The sequence below is a fragment of the Pristiophorus japonicus genome, chromosome 13 (assembly GCF_044704955.1).
Source record: "Pristiophorus japonicus isolate sPriJap1 chromosome 13, sPriJap1.hap1, whole genome shotgun sequence".
Classification (NCBI taxonomy): domain Eukaryota; kingdom Metazoa; phylum Chordata; class Chondrichthyes; family Pristiophoridae; genus Pristiophorus; species Pristiophorus japonicus.
This window is the reverse complement of record NC_091989.1, coordinates 19,472,667-19,491,987: the sequence shown is the minus strand read 5'-3', so window position 1 is coordinate 19,491,987 and position 19,321 is coordinate 19,472,667. Positions and strand designations below refer to the sequence as shown.

The window sequence follows — 19,321 nt, the reverse complement described above, 5'->3', positions numbered from 1 at the left end:
TTGCGACCGGGTTTTCACCGTGATTTGACCCTCCGCAGCAAAAACCCGGTCGGCGAGATCCTCAGTGACCTCCTTGCGGCAGCGCTTCCACGTACTGCCGGGGAGAGGTGTGCCGACGTGCAGGACCCGTATGCCACGCGCAGAATATCGACAGGGTCAAACCTGTCAGTACAGCCCCTCCAGCAGCGGTAAGTATGAAGACCTGCAAAAATGTAAGTTAAAGTTTTTTATTTTTTTATTAATTTTCAGCGATTTAGTAGGTAAGTGTTTTTTGAATGTTTTGTGAATATTTTTTTTTTTAATTTCTTTTTTGTTTTTCCCCCCTCCCAAGGCCTCTCTCGCAGCATTACCGGCCTCAGATTAAAGCTGCCGAAACTTGAGGTTTGCACCGCAAATCCTCGTGCAACGCTGATTTTACCGATAATAAAGGTCGAAAGTTAACCCTGAAAACAGTAGCGCAGCGAAAATGGTAATTTTGGCATATTACCGTTTTCGCGAAAACCCAGCCCATTGTGATCAATCCTTTAACATGGGTCTCTAATGTCAGAGAATTCTTACCAGTTGAATCATTTCTTCAAACCTTTGTTCAGATACAAAATGATAATCACATCCATCCTCTTCTCCAAAGTAAGGTCTTCGGCTTGTGTGACAAACGCTGGAAAAAATGGGAAAATATAAGCCACTGCAACTCATTTTGTTAAAAACAGGACTCTGTTGTGGGTCAGTGTCATCAGAGAGGCAGCTCTGAAGGTACTTGAAACCAGATGGATCTGTACAACAGATGTAAAAATAAAAGGGAATAGCTTGTTTAAAACACCTGGGGGCTGGATTTTTGGTCTTCTGCCGTTCCCTGTTAGCGCCCCGGAGGAGCAGCAATGGCGGCAGTAAGCACTTCCGGACGGGCGATCAGCTTCCAGCGCCCTGCTGGGACATTCAGTGCCGGTTCCGACGAGGCATGGAGTATTAACACACGGAAGAGGCGAGCTGGTGTGCAACACCCCTGATTGCGACACCGGCTCAGCTTTTGGCTGCAGCCCAATCTGCACGGCCTGCAGTATGCCGTCCTGGCAACCTATACCAGCTGCAGTGAGGTTAATTAATGGCGACCTCAGGTAAGTGTGTTTTTTTTTTTGCGATTTATGTTGCGGTGGTGTGAGTTATTTATTGGGAATGTTTTTGGTGGGTTTTTTTCAGGTTTTTTCTCCCCCCAGGACTCTCTTAAGAGCGCTCCCGAGGCCGGCTGTTTAGCTCGGGATTTTCACTTGCTCAGCCGGCCTAGCGCCCTAAAAGAGGTGTATAATGCCTCCTTTAGCACTTAGGGCCCAGCTAATGAATCTTGCTGATTGAGGCGCAAACTGTTCCCGGGCACAAACTTTATCGCTCCGCCGCCATTACTGCCCCGAAATCAGCAAAGCCGAAAATCCAGCGCCAGACCTCCTAACAAATCCTGAGAGAAATAAGCAGACTGCACCTGGATTGTTTTCTTCTATATAACCATCAACTTAGTTTGTATTTTGATAAATTTCATACTCATTAAATTGCCACGGATGGAAGATTTTTTTGTTGCTTTTTGCATCCATTGCTAGTATCAAGCACTCTCAGGTCAGGTACAGTGGTGAAGGAATACTAAGCTGAGCAACAACTTGATTTTGAAATTCTCATCCTTGATTTCAAATCCCTCCCTGGCCTTGCCCTTCTCTATCTCAGTAATCTCCTCCAGCCCCACAACCCTCCGAGTTATCTATGCTCCTCCAGTTCTGGCATCTTGAGCATCCCCGATTTTAATCGCTCCACCATTGGCAACTGTGCCTTCAGCTGCTCAGCCCCTAAGCTCTGGAATTCCCTCCCTATACCTCTCTGCCTCTCTTTCCTCCTTCAAGATGCTCCTTAAAACCTGCCTTTTTGTCCAAGCCCTAAAATCTCCTTATGTGGCTTGGTGTCAAACTTTGTTTGATAACACTCCTGTGAAGCGTCTTGGGATGTTTTACAACATTAAGGGCGCTATATAAATACAAGTTGTTGTTGTAAATGCTCTGGTTGCTATGTGTAGTCATGTCGTAAATGCATTCAAAAATAATATGCTTACAATTTTGCTAAATCATAATCTATGGGTATAGCAATAATAATTCTGAAGCATAATGAGAATTGTTTTCCATTACTGGAGTTCCACTTCCAATATAGTGGAGAAATTGAGGTTGATTATTGCTTTTTTAAAAGCTTTGCCTAAAATCTGGGATTAGCCTTGGAGTTGGTGCATAATTTCTTTTAAAGTATAGACTTTGATCATTCTTACACTTCAGCTAGCATGTTTAGTGAACCCAAATTTACATTGACTTTCTTCGTCCTAGAAAAGAACAAATAAACACCAACACATTTACAATATTGCTACACATAGTGACAGAAGAATTTGTCCCCCAATATGCGATAACTTCAGTCTCGCGAAAGCATCCCCAGTGCAACATTCCACTTTCTGCACCAATCAACCTCATGGCCTCTCTGAGTGAGACTCCTATCTTGATGCCAATTAGTGCTGAATTATAGACAGTTTTGTGCAGTTCTACCCCCAAATGGATCTGGCTTGAGATTTAGCTCAAACTCATCAGCAGAGAGAGAAAGAGAGAGGGAGACTTTCATTCCATCAATCTGGGCTAGATTTGAACCCAAGTGTCAAAGATGAAAGAAGAGTGTTCTAACCCACTGAACCACTCGTTTCCTCCGTCTTTTCTCAGCAGCAATATTTTAAGAAACTTTACTGTGCTGTCTGGCCGTCAAAGGTGCTGAAACCAAAAGGAAACAGATGTCCTCATACAAATTGATTCTTTGGTTAAACCGACATAAAGAGAATGAAGCTATTTGTTTCAGATGTGCACAGTAGCTGTGCCATTGATAATGTACACTCGATTCCATAACTATAGGCAACAAGCCATGCTTCAAAAGATGCCGTTCCAAATTCATAATTTAACAAAAGGAACGTCAATTTACACAAGCAAAATGTGGGTCACATAGTGCTTTTTAAAATCTTTAAAGACTTAAAAACAACCAAATATAATTATCAGTATATCCAAGGCTTTAAGTCCCAGTGTTAAACTGCCTCCATCTTCTTCTTCTTAGGCAGTCCCCCGGAGTTGAGGATGACTTGCTTCCACACTAAAATGAGTTCTAAGGTGGGATCTGCAGTCTCTGTCACAGGTGGGGCAGATGGTGGTTGGAGGGACGGGTGGGTGGGGTGCATGATTTGTCGTACGCTCCTTCCGCTGTTTGTACTTGGCTTCCGCGTGCTCCCGGCGAAGAGACTCGAAGTATTCGCCACCTTCTCGGATGCTTCTCCTACACTTTGAGCAGTCTTGGGCCAGGAATTCCCAAAAGTCGGTGGGGGTGTTACATTTTTTCAAGGAAGCTTTGAGGGTGTCCTTGAAGCGTTTTCTCTGTCCTCCTGGGGCTTGCCTGCTGTGACGTTGTTCGGAGTAGAGTGCTTGTTTTGGGAGTCTGGTATTGAGCATGAGGACAATGTGGCCCGCCCATCGAAGCTGATCGAGCATGATCATTGCCTCAATGCTGTGGATGTTGGCCTGAGAGAGAATGCCTATCCTACCAATTAATTTGCAGGATTTTGTGGATGCAGCGTTGGTGGTACTTCTCCAGTGCTTTGAGGTGCCTGCTGTACATAGTCCATGTCTCCGAAGCATATAGGAGGGTGGTATCACGTCTGCTCTGTAGACCATGAGCCAGGTTTGAGATTCTGGTCTTCGAACACTCTTTTCCTCAGGCGGCCAAAGGCTGCACTGGCACACTGAAGGCGGTGTTTGACTTTGTCATCGATGTCTGTCCTTGTTGATAGTCGGCTTCCAAGGTGTGGGAAGTGGTCCACATTGTTCAAGGTCTCGTCATGGATCTTGATAATCAGGGTGCAGTACTTTGTGGTGGGGGCAGGTTGGTAGAGAACCTTTGTCTTACTAATGTTTAATGTAAGACTCAGACTCTTGTACGCTTCAGTGAAGGTGTCAACAATGGTTTGGAGTTCAGATTCCGAGTGTGCACAAATGCAAGTGTCATCTGCATGTTGTAATTCAATGACAGAGGTTGGAACAACCTTGTATCTGGACTGGACTGCCTTCATGACACAGTGACAAAGTACATGAGGACCATAAGATGCCAACATGGTCATTGTCATTCTTTTGTTTTATAAAGTTACCAAGGCCAAACACACTGGCAAAACATTTGGTAAATGCTACGTTTTTCAACACTGATTACAGCCCTCGCACTTTCAGAATAATTCATTACTCTATTCTGACTTTCATTCGTGAGTTTCATAATTTCAGGCGAAAATATTATGACACTAAATTTAGGGGACATGAATCCAACTGGCTTCTAGAAACTGACAGATCATATGACTCAGGTTAGAACTCAGCATCTGGCAAAATCCAAAGCTTCCACGTGGTGGATAGAACAAGTTCACAAAATGTGCACCCGTGTGAAATTACAGTCCAATTAAAAAGAAAAGGGCAAGACAGAAAAGAGTGAAGAGCCACAGACTTATGTAATTTAATTGAGGATCTGCCATCCAACATAGACAGAAGGGAATTAGCAGAAACAAGCTGTTGGTCTAGAAATCTTAGTGAAGCAATTTTAATGTATTTACTGCTTATATGTGGAGACATTCAGTGGAATAGGCGCATGCATAATACATATTAATCAAATGAAAGGAACTAAATATCCCATGCAATATCAAAAGTTCAATTCTGTCAAATGCAACAAGCCAGAGTGAAGGAAAAAGGTTGCAATTAACCAAATTTATGTAAAAGAGCTATATTTATGAGTCCTGAATAAGCAGTCCTTTATAGTCACGTATTAGCTTAACTGTGAAATAAAGAGAATAATAGATTGCTTTGAATGAATTACACAGCATTTATTCAATCATTAGCTTTAGTTGAAGTAATCAACCGCAAAGGTGAAACTCACCTGAACCTGATTGGATTATTGGAATAAAATTCATTTAAAAGTACTTATTAGTAATAATAGAATTGCATGTTTTAGGACACAGAAAGACCAAGAGCAAAGTTCACGGATGACTTAGGAACTGAGCGCAAAAGACTAATTAATAGAAGAGCAAGAATTGGAGAAAGGCAAAGCCAGTGAGCATGATGTAAGCTATACAACATAACTTCAGGAGAGAAAAAAAAGAGAATAATATGAACATTAGTAGGAAGACTTGGAGAGTCACATAGTGAATAAGAAGTGAATAGAGACATATCCTAGGTCAAACCATCTTCAGCTGCTTCATCAATGACCTTCCCTCCATCATAAAGAAGTGGGGATGTTCGGTGATGACTGCACAGTGATCAGTTCAATTCGCAACTCCTCAGATAATGAAGGAGTCCGTGCCCACATGCAGCAAGAGCTGGACGACATTCAGGTTTGGACTGATAAGTGGCAAGTAACAATTGGGCTACACAAGTGCCAAGCAATGACCATCTCCAACAAAAGAAAGTCCAACAAACTCCCATTGACATTCAATGGCATTACCATCATCGAATCCCCTACCATCAACATCCTGGGTTGACCATTGACCAGAAACTTAACTGCGCCAGCCACATAAATACTGTGCACTATCTACAAGGTACAAGTCAGGAGTGTGATGGAATATTTTCCACTTGCCTGAATGAATGCATCTCCAACAACACTCAAGAAACTCAACACCATCCAGGACAAAGCAGCTCGCTTGATTTTCACGGCTTAAGCATTCACTCTCTCCTCCACCAGTAGCTGCAGTGTGTATCATGTACAAGAGGCACTGCAGCAATTGGTCACGGCTTCTTCGATAGCACCTCCCAAACTCGCGACCTCTACCACCTAGGAGAAGGGCAGCAGGCGCAGTGGGAACACTACCACCTCCAAGTCACACACAATCCTGACGTAAATATATTGCCATTCCTTCATCGTTGCTGAGTCAAAATCCTGGAACTCCTTATCTAACAGCATTGTGGGAGTACCTTCACAACACGGATTGTAACAGTTCAAGAAGGCAGCTTTCCACCACGTTCACAAGGGCAATTAGGGATGGGCAATACATGCTGGCCTTGCCAGCAACGCCCACATCCCGTGAATGAATAATTAATAAATAATTAAATACCAACTGGGCTGATGGCTCAGTGAGTTTAGTTAGTGAGTAGCTCAGCAACACAGACCAGGAAGGCCCAGGCTAGATCACTGGTCTGCTTTGAAACAGCTGATCTCAGCCTCAGTTTCCCATTTCTTTTGGAGGTGGGGGGGGTGGGGGGGGCGGGGGGGTGTGGACGGGACAACTAGACAAGGCTCCACTTCTGATTTCAATGCAGTAACCCTTGGTGGAAGTGGAAGTGCATGTGTGTGGACATTGGATGAAGATAAGATTGAGTGTGGCTGTGATGGCCACTGTAGTCAAATAGCCCGACACATGAATAATGGTTATTTGATCAAGGTACCGACCGGACAGTGACTGTCACACATGGAAATGCAACCTAGCAAGAAGCCAATGCCTACCAGGAGGGAAGTGGGGGAAATTGGTGAGAAAAATGAATAGCAAGAAGAATTATCAAGCATTTCACATCCTGAACTCTTTACTTTTTCAGCCATCCTGGAAATGCTTAACTCAATCCAGCTGTAGGATGAAATACTTTTAACAACAGCTCTAGTACGGAAGTTTGAAAGGTAAGTGAGTTAAAACATTGTCCTTTCACCTCTGTAATCTGGTTGGAACCCAGCCTAGACTGATGGAATGTGTGGACTTTCTCTCTGACAGCTACTTGAAGTGAGGTGAGTTTGGGTAATCTCAACTCAGTTCCTACTGCTTGAGTCAAGTGCATGAAACAGGCCATATTTCAGCACGAATTGATTGTTACACTCACTCAAGCTGGCTTTGTCTTGTATTTTTGCCATGTTAGTACTGCCAGCTCCCAAAACGTGACTGTCACATAGCTGGTGGCAATTCCAAAGTAAACTTGCCGCATTCACTAGGGCTCGTGAATCCAACAAGTTAATTAAGGCATTGCTGCTGGCTGCTCAAGACCCGTATGTCGGGAGCTGCCGTCACTAATACAGCAGTATGTTTCTAGTACAGCCACTGGGGATGTTCAATGTCAAACAGAAGGAGTTCTGACCAACGCCGCAAAGAGTTGGTGCTTTAAATTCATTTTTCCCCAACAAAGATAGCAAGAACAAACTTGCACTTATATAGCGATTTTCACAACCTCAGGGCGTCCCAAGCACATCACAGCTAATGAAGGTATTTTCGAAGTGTATTTACTGTTGGGACATAGGGAAACACGGCAGCCAATTTGCGCACAGCAAGGTCGCACAAACATCAATGAGATAAACGATAGGATAATCAGTTTCTTTAGTGGTTCTCTAATTAGCAGGATGTGACTAGTGACATCCAACAGGGATCATCTGTGTTGGGGGTTCGTTTATTCACTGTATTTATTAACAACTTAGGTGACAGGATATAAAGCCACATATCAAAGTTTGCCGATGACACAAAGATAGGTAGCATTGTAAGCAGTATAGATGGAAGCATAAAATTACAAAGAGATATTAATAAATTAAGTGAATGGGCAAAACTGTAGCAAATGGATTTCAACATAGTCAAGTATGAGGTCATCCACTGTGGCAATAAAAAGTATAGATCAGAATACTTTCTAAATAATGAAAAACTAGAAGCAGTGGCAGTCCAAAGAGTCTTAGGGAGCCATGTACATAGATTATTAAAATGTCATGGTCAGGTACAAAAAATAATCAAAAAGGCTAATAGAATGCTGGCCTTTATAGCTAAAGGATTAGAATACAAGGGGTTATAAGTCATGCTGGAGCTATACGAAGCCCTGGTTAGACCACATCTGGAGTACTGTCAGCAGCTCTGGGCACCACAACTTGGGAAGGATATATTGGCCTTGGAGGGAATGCAATGTAGATTTACTAGAATAATACCTGGACTCCAGGGGTTAAATTACGAGGCGAGATTACACAAACTAGGGTTGTATTCTCTGGAATTTAGAAGATTAAGGCGTGATTCGATCAAAGTTTTCTAGGTCATAGGTTTTTGGACACTTTATCCTGAGCCGTACAGTACTTAAATTATGAGGACTGGCTGCATAAACTTTGCTTGCATTCCCTTGAGTTTCCCTTGCTCTTCTTCAAATAATACAATGGGATCTTGTACATCCATCTGAGAGATTTGACATCTCAACCGAAAGACAGCACCTTTGACAATGCTGCACTCCTTGAGGCTCTGCAATGCTGTCACAGAATTGCAATGTTTTAGATCTGTGCTGTTTGGCACACTCTAATTTGAATAGCTTTGGGGAGAAGAGGTGGTATTGGCAAACTTACTTCGATTATTAAGGTTGCTGCTAATTTTACAAGCTTAATTGGTAAAAATTGCATAAGAACTCAAGTCTAATCGTTTTGACTTTTTTTTCATCTTCTTTAAACACATCTGTAGTTTATTCAAGTAATGAAAGATAAAAGCAGAATGCCTCAAACTATGTTGGCCAAGCCTGGAGGCAATATCCAGATAGCACTTTGTCTATTCTGTTAACCCTTTACTTGCTCCAACGCCTTCTCAGGTTTCAAATTACAGGCAGCAATTTAATTGAGAGGAAAAGCCACGATTTCACATCTGGAATGGATAATATAATCATAGCTTTGCCAGCAGCTGTAATTTAGCCCAAATCTGTGGAACGATATTAATTCAGTGGCAAGATCAGCATAGGATCAGACTACAGTGGCTTAAGTGTCAGGATGGATAGTCAGTCTATTCTTTTATATATTTGAGTAACTCTGACTGCTGCAATATTGCTTCTGCCACTGGCATATTTAGCAAATAATGTAAATCATAACATTTTTCCGTAAGGCTTATTTTTACATATTTTACATCTGTTCTTTAGTGGCATGGATTAAACCACAAAAAATGTTTATCACCAAATGGCCAGAGGTGGCCAGCTATAAAATTGAAGCCTCATGAATTTTATGTTAAGCATGCTCTTGTAAAAGTTTAGATCTCCTACAATGTGACTGCTAAAGACATCTGGAGGCGGGATATTAAATATACTCGCAATTTATTCCACTTTAGCTCCTCAGCCTAAAAATTACTGCTGGTCAAATTAGTGGGTACCCTGTACATGTTTAACACACTTCTATAAAATTCCTGTGTCATTTTAACGGAAGCTTTAACCTATTTAAAATAAACTAATGAATGTCTCTATTAAAATAGCATTTGTCACTAATAGTAATTTCTAGGATCATAAATCTAAATGGGCAGCTGAAAAATCAGACAAGTTGCAAAATTTCAGATCTGACAGTGGTGGAAGCATTAGGCTCATTCATGTGTAATGTATTCAAATTCTGTAAGGAAGCATGCCCTAAAAGGGACTGTCTGTGTAACTAAGCAAAGAACCTTCAGTTTTCACGCAATCATATTTTCAGGGTGAATACCCTTTATTTTTCTCGTTTAAGTGGCTAGTCGCTATACCATAATACAAAGGGATCTTGACACACACCAGCATGCTCAGCTAGGGGGCTTTAATGTTATCTGTCTTAAACTGGAGACGGTTATACCAAACATTACTGCTACAAGGAAATACAATTCAGACTTTCTGCATGGGGTTTACTGAACCCAAGTGCAACTAAGCAGATGAGTTTGGTGCAATTTGATCTGTCTGGAGGTGGAGGATGCAATATCCAATTTCACCCCTGTGGTTGTGTCCATAGACATGTCCATTTTAACAAATGGTGTGGGGAGAAACTAAGATTTGCAGTTTCTCTTATCAGATTGTTGTACTTTATTCTGCCCATAGAGTTATTGTTCTTCAGGAGTTCTTAAAAGGTTTGTCAAACGTTTATTTAATGCTTTTTGGGGCCATGTACCAAATCTTCCATCTCACAGACCTTTAGTGAACACATTTAATGGAATAATGAATGTAGGTCTATCTGTACAAATGTTGGTAATGGCATCTATCTCATTTGGTTCCTCCATCATCTGCAGTGCTCAAGATGACACAATTTGCACACGGCGGTGGCGGGAGGTGGGGTCACCTATTGGCCAATAACTGTAATTATTACTGGTCTGGAGGGCTACAATGGGATTCACTCATACTGTCCATATGAAGCTGTATAGGCTCATTAATGCAACTTTATCCAGGATATCTTAATGGAGCTATTTGCTGCAGAAGCTCTGATACCATATGATGTGTGTTAGAACAAGTGATTTGGTGTGGTGTGACAGCCTGCAAACTTAACACATGTCATGCGATTTGCAGCTTAAGCATTACAAGTGTGCATAACAAGTCTCTGAGGCAGTGGACATGCTGGTATCTGAGTGATCACAAATCACTTGTCTTTGGTTTGTGAACCTATACATTTGTGGCAAAAGAAAATTGCTCGGTAGTCGCATAGAGTAGAATGCAAGTTTGAGCTTTCCGATACATTGAGTTCTTAAAACAAAATTGTTTCAAATGAAAAAACGGAAAGGAGGCCAGTGCTGCATGAAGACTTCAGGAGAGGGGAAATGGGGAAAAAATCAATGTTTCTTTTAAAAACAAATTTTTAAAAATACAATTTGCTGGTGATCTTACAATGTGCATCTCAAACCCTGTGATGTAGCAACTAGCTGGTATAAAAGTTGTACTTGGACATTTACACTGAAGATAAATGGATCATATCATGTATGCTCAAATCCCAATAGCAAGCACAAGACTGAGTCACTACATGTGCTTTGAATCAACTAAATGAAAACACAATTTTGTCTAAATTTAACATATCACATTTTGTGTTCATATATTGTTACCAGACAGCCATAGTAAATATGGCATTTGAGAACAGTAGATTATGAAACGGAGTTTTAATGCATCAATCTTTTTGACCTCCAAGGTCAACAGTAGTTTTCCCCAAATAGAAATGTAAGAATTGCAACTTTGAGTATTATAAAAACTAAAACAGTTATTCAAAGTGTTTTGTAAACTGATTTGCTTCACATCCACTTTCAACTTTGTAAAAATCAGCGAGCACCTTGACTCAGTGCAGTCCAAAACTATATGGACTTAATGAGGGCAACCCAGTTCATGTCAAGTTCAATATCAAAGGTTTATAGCCAGGCTATAACTTCTTCTTGAAGCTTAATGACGGAGCACACTACAGGAGTCGCTTGTGCTTAAAGGTGAAGAAAAGTCTAAAAAGACGGAATACTTTCTTGACCAAAGTACTCTCCAAAACTAGGGGACATAAATAAGATAGTCACTAATAGATCCAATAGGGAATTCAGGAGGAACTTCTTTACCCAGAGTGTAGTTAGAATGTGGAACTTGTTACAAAATGGAGTAGTTGATGCATATTGCATAGATGCATTTAAGGGGCAGCTACCTAAGGGAGAAAGGAATAGAATGTTACGCTGATGGAGTTAGATGCAGAGAGGTGGGAGGAGTCTAGTGTGCAGTATAAACACTGGCATGGACCATTTGGGCCAATTTCTGTGCTGTAAATTCGATGCAATTCTATTGTCTATTTAAACACATATTTAGCCTTGAAATTACATTGTGTGATTAAAATAAAGAGAATAATTTCTCCTTTAAAATAGCAGACAAAGAAATTTAATATGAGTGCAGGCACATTAATTTTTGTACAAGAATATTACACACTGTCATTTCCAGACTACTGGCCCGGAATTTCGGTGGGTAATAACAGAGAATGAAAAATGTCCGTTGTTATTACCCCTTTGAAACTGACCAAAACTTCAGGATGTAGCGCATGCGCATCCTAACGCAGAAAGCGTGAAGTTGCAGTCAGTCATTCACTGTTCCGACACTCGCTGCTCTGTGTTTTAAATGTTTTTGAAAGTTTGTTCATCTTCATTTCAGGTTTACCCTTTTCCCCATGCGAGAACCCCAATCATTGTTTTGCTCTCTCTAACATTTTTTAAAAGTTACGATTAGAGGAGCTTACTCACATCCTGGTTCTCGGTCTGTGAGAATTCTGCATTTTGATTGGTTGCTCAGCTAGCTTGTTGATGTTACAGCAGCTCGCGTTAGGGATTCTCCATTAACCTACGCTGATCTCAAAAGCTGGGGAGGGTTTAAACTAAGTTGGCAGGGGGGGTGGCACCAGGATGTAGCATTAGAAAGGAGAAACAAAGGGCACAAAGGATTGGGAGAGATGGATAGCACGAAAGCAAGAAATAGTAAGGTATTGGGTGGGGTCAGACTAAGAGAGAACACAGGATGGTCTACGATAGGCTTACAGTGTACGCAAACGCACGAAGCAGATTAAACAAGGTTGGTGAGCTGCAGGCACAATTAGCCACATGGGAATATGATGTCGTGTCAATAACACAGACCTGGCTCAAATAGGGCAGGATTGGGTATTAAATATTCCTGGATATAGGGAGTTCAGGAAAGATAAGGAAGGGAAGATAGGAGGTGGTGTGGCAGTATTGGTTAAGGAGAAGGTTACAATGCTGGAGTGAAAGGATGTTCTGGAGGGGTCAAGAACAGAATCTATACGGCTAGAGTTAAGAAATAATAGAGATACCATTACACTACTGGGTGCATTTTATAGGCCACCAGCTAGTGGGAAAAATATGGAGCAGCAAATTTGCAGAGAATTTAGCGATTCAAGAACTATAGAGTACCGATAATGGGGAACTTCAACTATCCTAATATAGGGCTCAATTTTCCCCAATTATCTGCGCTGTTTTTTTTGGCCTAAATTATAAAATCCATGTTTCTCCAAAGTTTATGCGGCAGCATAACTCAGTTACAATTTTTTTAGGTTTTTTCTTTGCGTCATGCGGGCGTAACATAATGTCTGCGCCAGTTTTTCAGACTTATGCAAGTTTGGCCAACTTACATTTCTCCTAGGATGGCATATGTGACCACTCTCAAAAAACCTTCTGGGCACTTAAGAAAAACCAACGCACATTAAAAAAAATCGACGCAGAAAGACGCCATTGTTTTTATGCAAAGTTTTGGAGGGAGTCAAGAAGACATTAAATATGCATCATAAAACGTAATTTTTTCAAACTTAAAACGGAGAAAATGGAAGTTTAATGCAATTCTTTAATTTTAGATTTTTTTCAAAGTGCCACGCCACCACCGAACATCTCCTCACCGGCTCGAGGGTCGGAGCATCGTCCGGCAGAATCGCTCCCTCGCCCAGACACACGGGCTCGGCTTCAAAAGAAGCCCGGGGGGATGGGGGTGTGGAAGCCGAACTGAAGGCATGAGAAGTCTTACACTATGCAGCAGCTTCAAAAGAAGCCCGGGGTGGGGGGTGGTGTTTGCCGAGCGTGTGTGCCTGGGCAAGGGAGCGATTCTGCCGGCCGGCCAACGAGCCCAGTGAAGAGATATTCGGTCGGTGGTGGGGTAGTACTTTAAATAAAATCTAAAATTGAAAAATTGCATTCGATTTAAGTCTTCATTGAATGCCTAGCTTCCCGTTCTATGCAAGCCTATTGTGCATGCGCAGGCAAGGGTGTGGTCCATAGTAGAGCATTGACCTTGGAGAGAGAGAGAGAGAGAGAGAGAGAGAGAGCAGCTTTAACTCCTTGTCCTGCTGTTTTGAGCTTCTTGCAAAGCTATAATTTAATTAGGGGGGATTATTGACAATACCATACCTCGTGCAAGCCTACTTAATGATGGTGCTGCAGATGCGACGATTGATTCGACGTGATCGCATCAGGAACATCAGAGCACGTAGGATGATGGGCAGGAGACCTTACCCACATCGGGTATATCGAGACAAACATTCAAACCTGCACGAGTGATGCAGACTGTGTGAGAAGGCTGCGGTTCCTCAAATAATTTGTAACCGAGATCTGTGAGTTAGTAAAAGCAGACCTGCGACCTAGAAGCGTCAGGGGGACTGCTTTGTCAGTTGAAGTGAAGGTTACAGCTGCACTTTCATTCTATGCATCTGGATCATTCCAGGCCACAACTGGGGATGTGTGCGCCATTTCTCAACACGCAACATATATCTGCATTCGGCAGGTGACTGCTGCACTATGTGCCCGGAGGAATAACTACATAAACTTCCCCATGACCGCCCAGGCAATGCATGAAAGGGCTGTGGGCCTCTCCAGGACTGTTGGCTTCCCAAAGGTACAGGGCTGCATTGATTTTATCCATATCGCCTTGCGAGCGCTTTTGGAGGATTCCGAGATGTACAGGAACAGAAAAGGGCTTCCAAACCGTCAATGTGCAGCTCGTGTGTGACGACATGCATCGCATCATGTCAGCTGATGCGAGATACCCTGGGAGCACCCGTGATGCGTTCATCCTATGCGAGAGCTCTAAATCTGCCATGTTTCAGCAGTAGCCATAAGGGCAGAGCTGGCTGCTGGGAGACAAAGGGTACAGCCTAGCCAACTGGCTCATGACGCCCCTACGCGTAACCCGGACGGAAGCTGACTGGGAATACAACATGCCACAAATTGCGATGCGCAGCATAATAGAGAGGACCATTGGCATCTTGAAACGGTGTTTCCAATGCCTGGACCATTCCAGAGGCTACTTGCAATACTCCCCTGAGATTGTCGGTCAGTTCATTGATGTGTGCTGCATGTTGCATAACTTAGGCATCATGAGGCAGCAGCAGCTGTTAGAAGACCCACCTGAGGTGAGAGTGGCTGATGGTGAGGAGGAAGATGCAGATGACGAGAAGGAGGACGACGAGAATGAGGAAGCTATGCAAATACCTAAACCCGGAGCACGACGACGGAGGAGGGCAGGTCGTCGTGCCCATTTAACGATTGCTCGAGCTTTGTGCCAGCAGCTCAGCCCTGAACACTTTGCTGCCTGAAGGTTCAGCGGCAACTATTCCAAATGGACCATGTTTACTGTTTGGACCTGTTCCGTAATGTTGTGTTGCGTTAATGGAACAAATAATGGAAATTATTCTTCTTTAGTTCAAAAAGTTGTGTTAATAATGGAACAAATAATGTAAATGATTCAGTTATAATTTAAAATACATTTTATTCAAAAAAGTTTAACACTTGTTTGTACTTAACTTAACTTTAATAAAAATATTCTTGTATCAAACTTTTAAGTTTTTAGTGAAGATCACTTACAAACTTTAAGATCACTTATAAACTCTTAAACTTGTAAATTTACATAACTTAAAAATGTTTTAATTTGAGAACAGTAACAACAATAATAACAGCAGAAAGGTTGCACCGATCTCTCCTCCACCTTATTCGAAGACCGCCCGCTGCACTTGGTCTTGTTGACTCCACCCCTGCCTGCAGGCAGTGGCGCAGCGTCTCTCGGGTTGGTACCAAGCTTATTCTTTCGGACATCTCAGGTAAATGCGCCCTTCTTGATGGGGGGGCGTGGGCAGGCGGTAATGTGGAAGGCCCGGCTTGGGCCTCTGCAGAGGCTGGTCTGGGTACTGGAGTGGGAGTGGCAGTTGATTCTGTCAATGGACGCGGGGACTGGGCATGTTCCCTTATTGCAGCAGCTAACTCCAACATTCCCTCCCTCATGTGCACTGAGAGTGTCTCAACTACCTGCAACATTCCCTCCCTCACGTTTACCGACAGTGTATCAGCTACTTGCGACATTCCTTCCTTCATGTTCACCAACAGTGTATCAGCTATCTGCAACATTCCCTCCCTCATGTGCCTGGACAGTGTTCCCATTTCTCGTGAGAGTGTTGTTACTTCTCCCGACACTTCATCGCCCACTCCACTGATGGTATTCAGGAGTGATCGTGTATGGTCAATGCTCTCCGCACTCACTGCCATCATCTGAACCACATCTGGTACATCCTGCTCCTCAGGAGAGCGCTGTCGAGCACTCCTTCCCCTCCTCACCCTGGGTGTGGCTCGCTGCATCCCACTGGGATCCGCAGCCTCAGACGGTGGGGTCTTGGTTGTGCCTTGCTGCATCCTACTGGGATCTGCAGCCTCGGACGGTGGGGCCCTGGGTCTGCCTCGCTGCATCCCACTCGGACCCGCAGCCTCAGACGGTGTGGCCCTAGGTGTGCCTCGCTGCACCCCACTGGAATCCCCAACCTCAGACCATGAGAAACCATGGAATGTCCCAACACTTGTAGCACTCAGGAAAGGGGCTGGCATCTCAATGGGTGGCACCTGCACCTCCTCCAGACTGAGTACAACAGTCGGGACTTCATCCATTCCCCTCGATCTACCCCTCCCCATCATCCCCATGCTCTTGGTCTGGAGGTGGGATTGGAAGATTTTCTTATCTTCAGGCTCATCCGCATCTGAATCTTCTTCTGCATAGGCTTCAGCCTCGTCAGGGTTGGTCTCAAGTTCTGCAAAATATAACAGAAAAGACAAATGGTTAGCAGCAGAGGAGGGGGCAGGGTGACATGTGTAGGCTCACACAGAGCAAAGGCAGCAGGCTCATTTGAAGGACCACGATGAACGATAGCACATTGCATCAACTGAAGCGTAGCTGATGGAGACATCCCCCTGAACCGAAGCATGGCTGGCCCACGCAGTACTTTACATTTAGCAAAGCCAGAATGTGGAATTTGCAGGATTTACCCTCTCCCTCGAGTGTGGGTTCAGCTTGTGCAGTGGTGGTTGCTTTTCTCCAGGCAGGACCTATCAAAGCAGCGACCCTGTGTTCCAAGGGTGTCAGTGGGTGCAGATTTTCCGGGCCTCCTCCTGTTCCAAGTTCTTCTTTTTGTTGTGTGCCACCTTCCTCTGCAAAGATGAAAATATAACTTTTTAGAGAGGGGCCTTTCTGCTGCGTGGGACATATATTGATGGTCACAATTACAAGTGCAATTCCAGTGAATAAATAAAAATATTACTTACACTAACTACTTGACCAAGGTCCTGCCACTTCCTTTTGCACTGGCCTCCAGACCTCGGGGTGGTCACAGTAATCTTCTGCAAGTTGGTTTCAGCATTTCTTCATTTCTTTTGGTGAAACTTTTATGTGACCTCTGCTGGTGTCCTGCTCATGCCATTTGGCCTCAATTACAGTAACTAGTGCCTCCACTTCATCCTGTGAGAAATTCTTGGTCCTTGAACCGCGGTGCATATCGTGTTGCAGCTCTGATTTTTCCACGGAGAATTAAAGTTCTCACACACAACTGGCTCTTTAAAAATGGTCGAATGCAGACAGGGAGCTGTACTGGGCATGCGCGCCCAAAGCAGTCACATCAAAAACGTCTTTTTTTGTTCCGCGCATGCGCAGAACGGGGGGAGGCATCATTTTTTTTCGACGCAGACATTCGGCTCCACCCCCCAGAGCTAAAAGGACAAGCTGCGTGGTGCCAATTTCAAAAAATAGAATGGGGAAACTTGCAAGTTATTTTTTTTTTTAAATAGTCGGGGCCAAAATAAAATGGGTGTAACTCTTGAAATATGCAAAAAAACGGCATTGGGGAAAATTGAGCCAACAGACTGGGATAATAATAGTGTAAAGTGCAGAGAAGGGGAAGAATTTCTGAAGTGTGTTCAGGAGAACTTTCTTGATCAGTATGTTTCCGACCCAACGAGGAAGGAGGCATTACTAGATCTGGTTCTGGGGAATGAGTTAGGTCAAGTGGAGCAAGTGTCAGTAGGTGAACATTTATTGAACAATATCATAAGGTTTAGATTAGTTATGGAAAATGACAGGGAGCAATCTCGAGTAAAAAATACTTCATTGGAGGAAGGAAAATTTCAGTGCGATGAGAACAGATCTGTCCTGAGTAAATTGGAATCAAAGATTGGCATGCAAAACTGTAGTGGAACAATGGGTTGCCTTTAAAGAGGAAATAGTTTGTGTACAGTTGAGGTACATTCCCACTACAGGGAAAGGTAGGGCAACTAAAGTCAGAGCTCCCTGGATGACGAAAGAGATAGAGAATAAGATGAAGCAGAAAAAGAGCGCGTATGACAGATGTCAGGTCGAGAATACATCTGAGAATCAGGCTGAATATAGAAAGTTCAGAGGAGAAGTGCAAAAGAAAATAAGAGGGGCAAAGAGAGGGTAATAGAATAGAATAGCAGCTAACAAAAAAGGTAATCTGAAAGTCTTCTATAGGCATATAAATAAGTAAACGGGTAGTAAGAGGAGGGGTGGGGCCAATTAGAGACCAAAAAGGAGACCTGCCCATGGAAGTGAAGGGTATGGCTGAGGTACTAAATGAGTACTTTGCATCTGTCTTCACCAAGGAAGATGATGCTGCCATAGACACAGTAAAGGAGGAGGTAGAGGAGATACTGGATGGGATAAGAATTGAAGAAGATGAGGTACTAGAAAGTCTGGCTGTACTTAAAAGTAGATAAGTCATCAGGACCAGATAGGATGAGACGCTGAGGGAAGTAAAGGAAGAAATCGCGAAGGTACTGGCCATAATCTTTCAATCCTCCTTAGAAACAGGGGTGGTGCCAGAGGGCTGGAGAATTGCAAATGTTACACCCTTGTTCAAAAAAGGGTTTAAAGATAAACCCAGCAACTATAGGTTAACCTTGGTAGTGAGGCAGCTTTTAGAAACAATAGTCAGGGATAAAATTGTCACTTGGACAAATATGAATTAATTAAGGAAAGCCAGCATGGATTTGTTAAAGGCAAATCATGTTTAACCAATTTGATGTAGTTTTTTGATGAGGTAACAGAGAGGGTTGATGAGGGCAATGCGGTTAACGTGGTGTACATGGATTTCCAAAAGGCATTAGACAAAGTGCCACATAATAGGCTTGCCAGCAAAGTTGAAGTCCATGGAATGAAAGATACAATGGCAGCATGGATACGAAATTGGCTAAGTGACAGGAAACAAAGAGTAGTGGTGAACGGTTGTTTTTTGGACTGGCGGAAGGTACACAATGGCGTTCCCCACGGTAATAGGACCACTGCTTTTCTTGATAGATATTAATGACTTGGATGTGGGTGCACAGGGCACAATTTCAAAATTTGCTGATGACACAAAACTTGGAAATATAATGAACAGTGAGGAGGATAGCGATAGACTTCAAGAGGACATAGACAGGCTGGTGGAATGGACAGACACATGGCAGATTAAATTTATCGCAGAAAAGTGTGAAGTGATATATTTTGGTAGAATGAGGTGAGGAATATAAACTAAAGAGGGATCTTAAAGGGGGTGCATGAACAGAGACCTAGGGGTATATGTGCACAAATCGTTGAAGGTGGCAGGGCAGGTGAGAAAGCAGTTAAAAAAGCTTACGGGATCCTGGACTTCGTGAATAGAGGCATAGAGTACAAAAGCGTGAAAATTATGAACCACTTTTATAAAACACTGGTTCGGTCTCAACTGGAGTATAGTGTCTAATTCTGGGCACTGCACTTTAAGAAGGATGTGAAGGCCTTAGAGA

General features: G+C 43.1%; 1 protein-coding gene across 2 annotated transcripts in view; it reads right to left on the bottom strand.

Annotated features, from left to right (window-relative positions):
* Positions 1–19,321, bottom strand: part of lrguk (leucine-rich repeats and guanylate kinase domain containing) — a 161,564-nt gene that overhangs the window by 89,062 nt on the left and 53,181 nt on the right. For both annotated transcript variants that reach the window (XM_070897192.1, XM_070897193.1), the window contains one exon: positions 559–655. In XM_070897192.1, the coding sequence (XP_070753293.1) occupies positions 559–655 (97 nt within the window). The remainder of the gene's footprint in view (positions 1–558; positions 656–19,321) is intronic.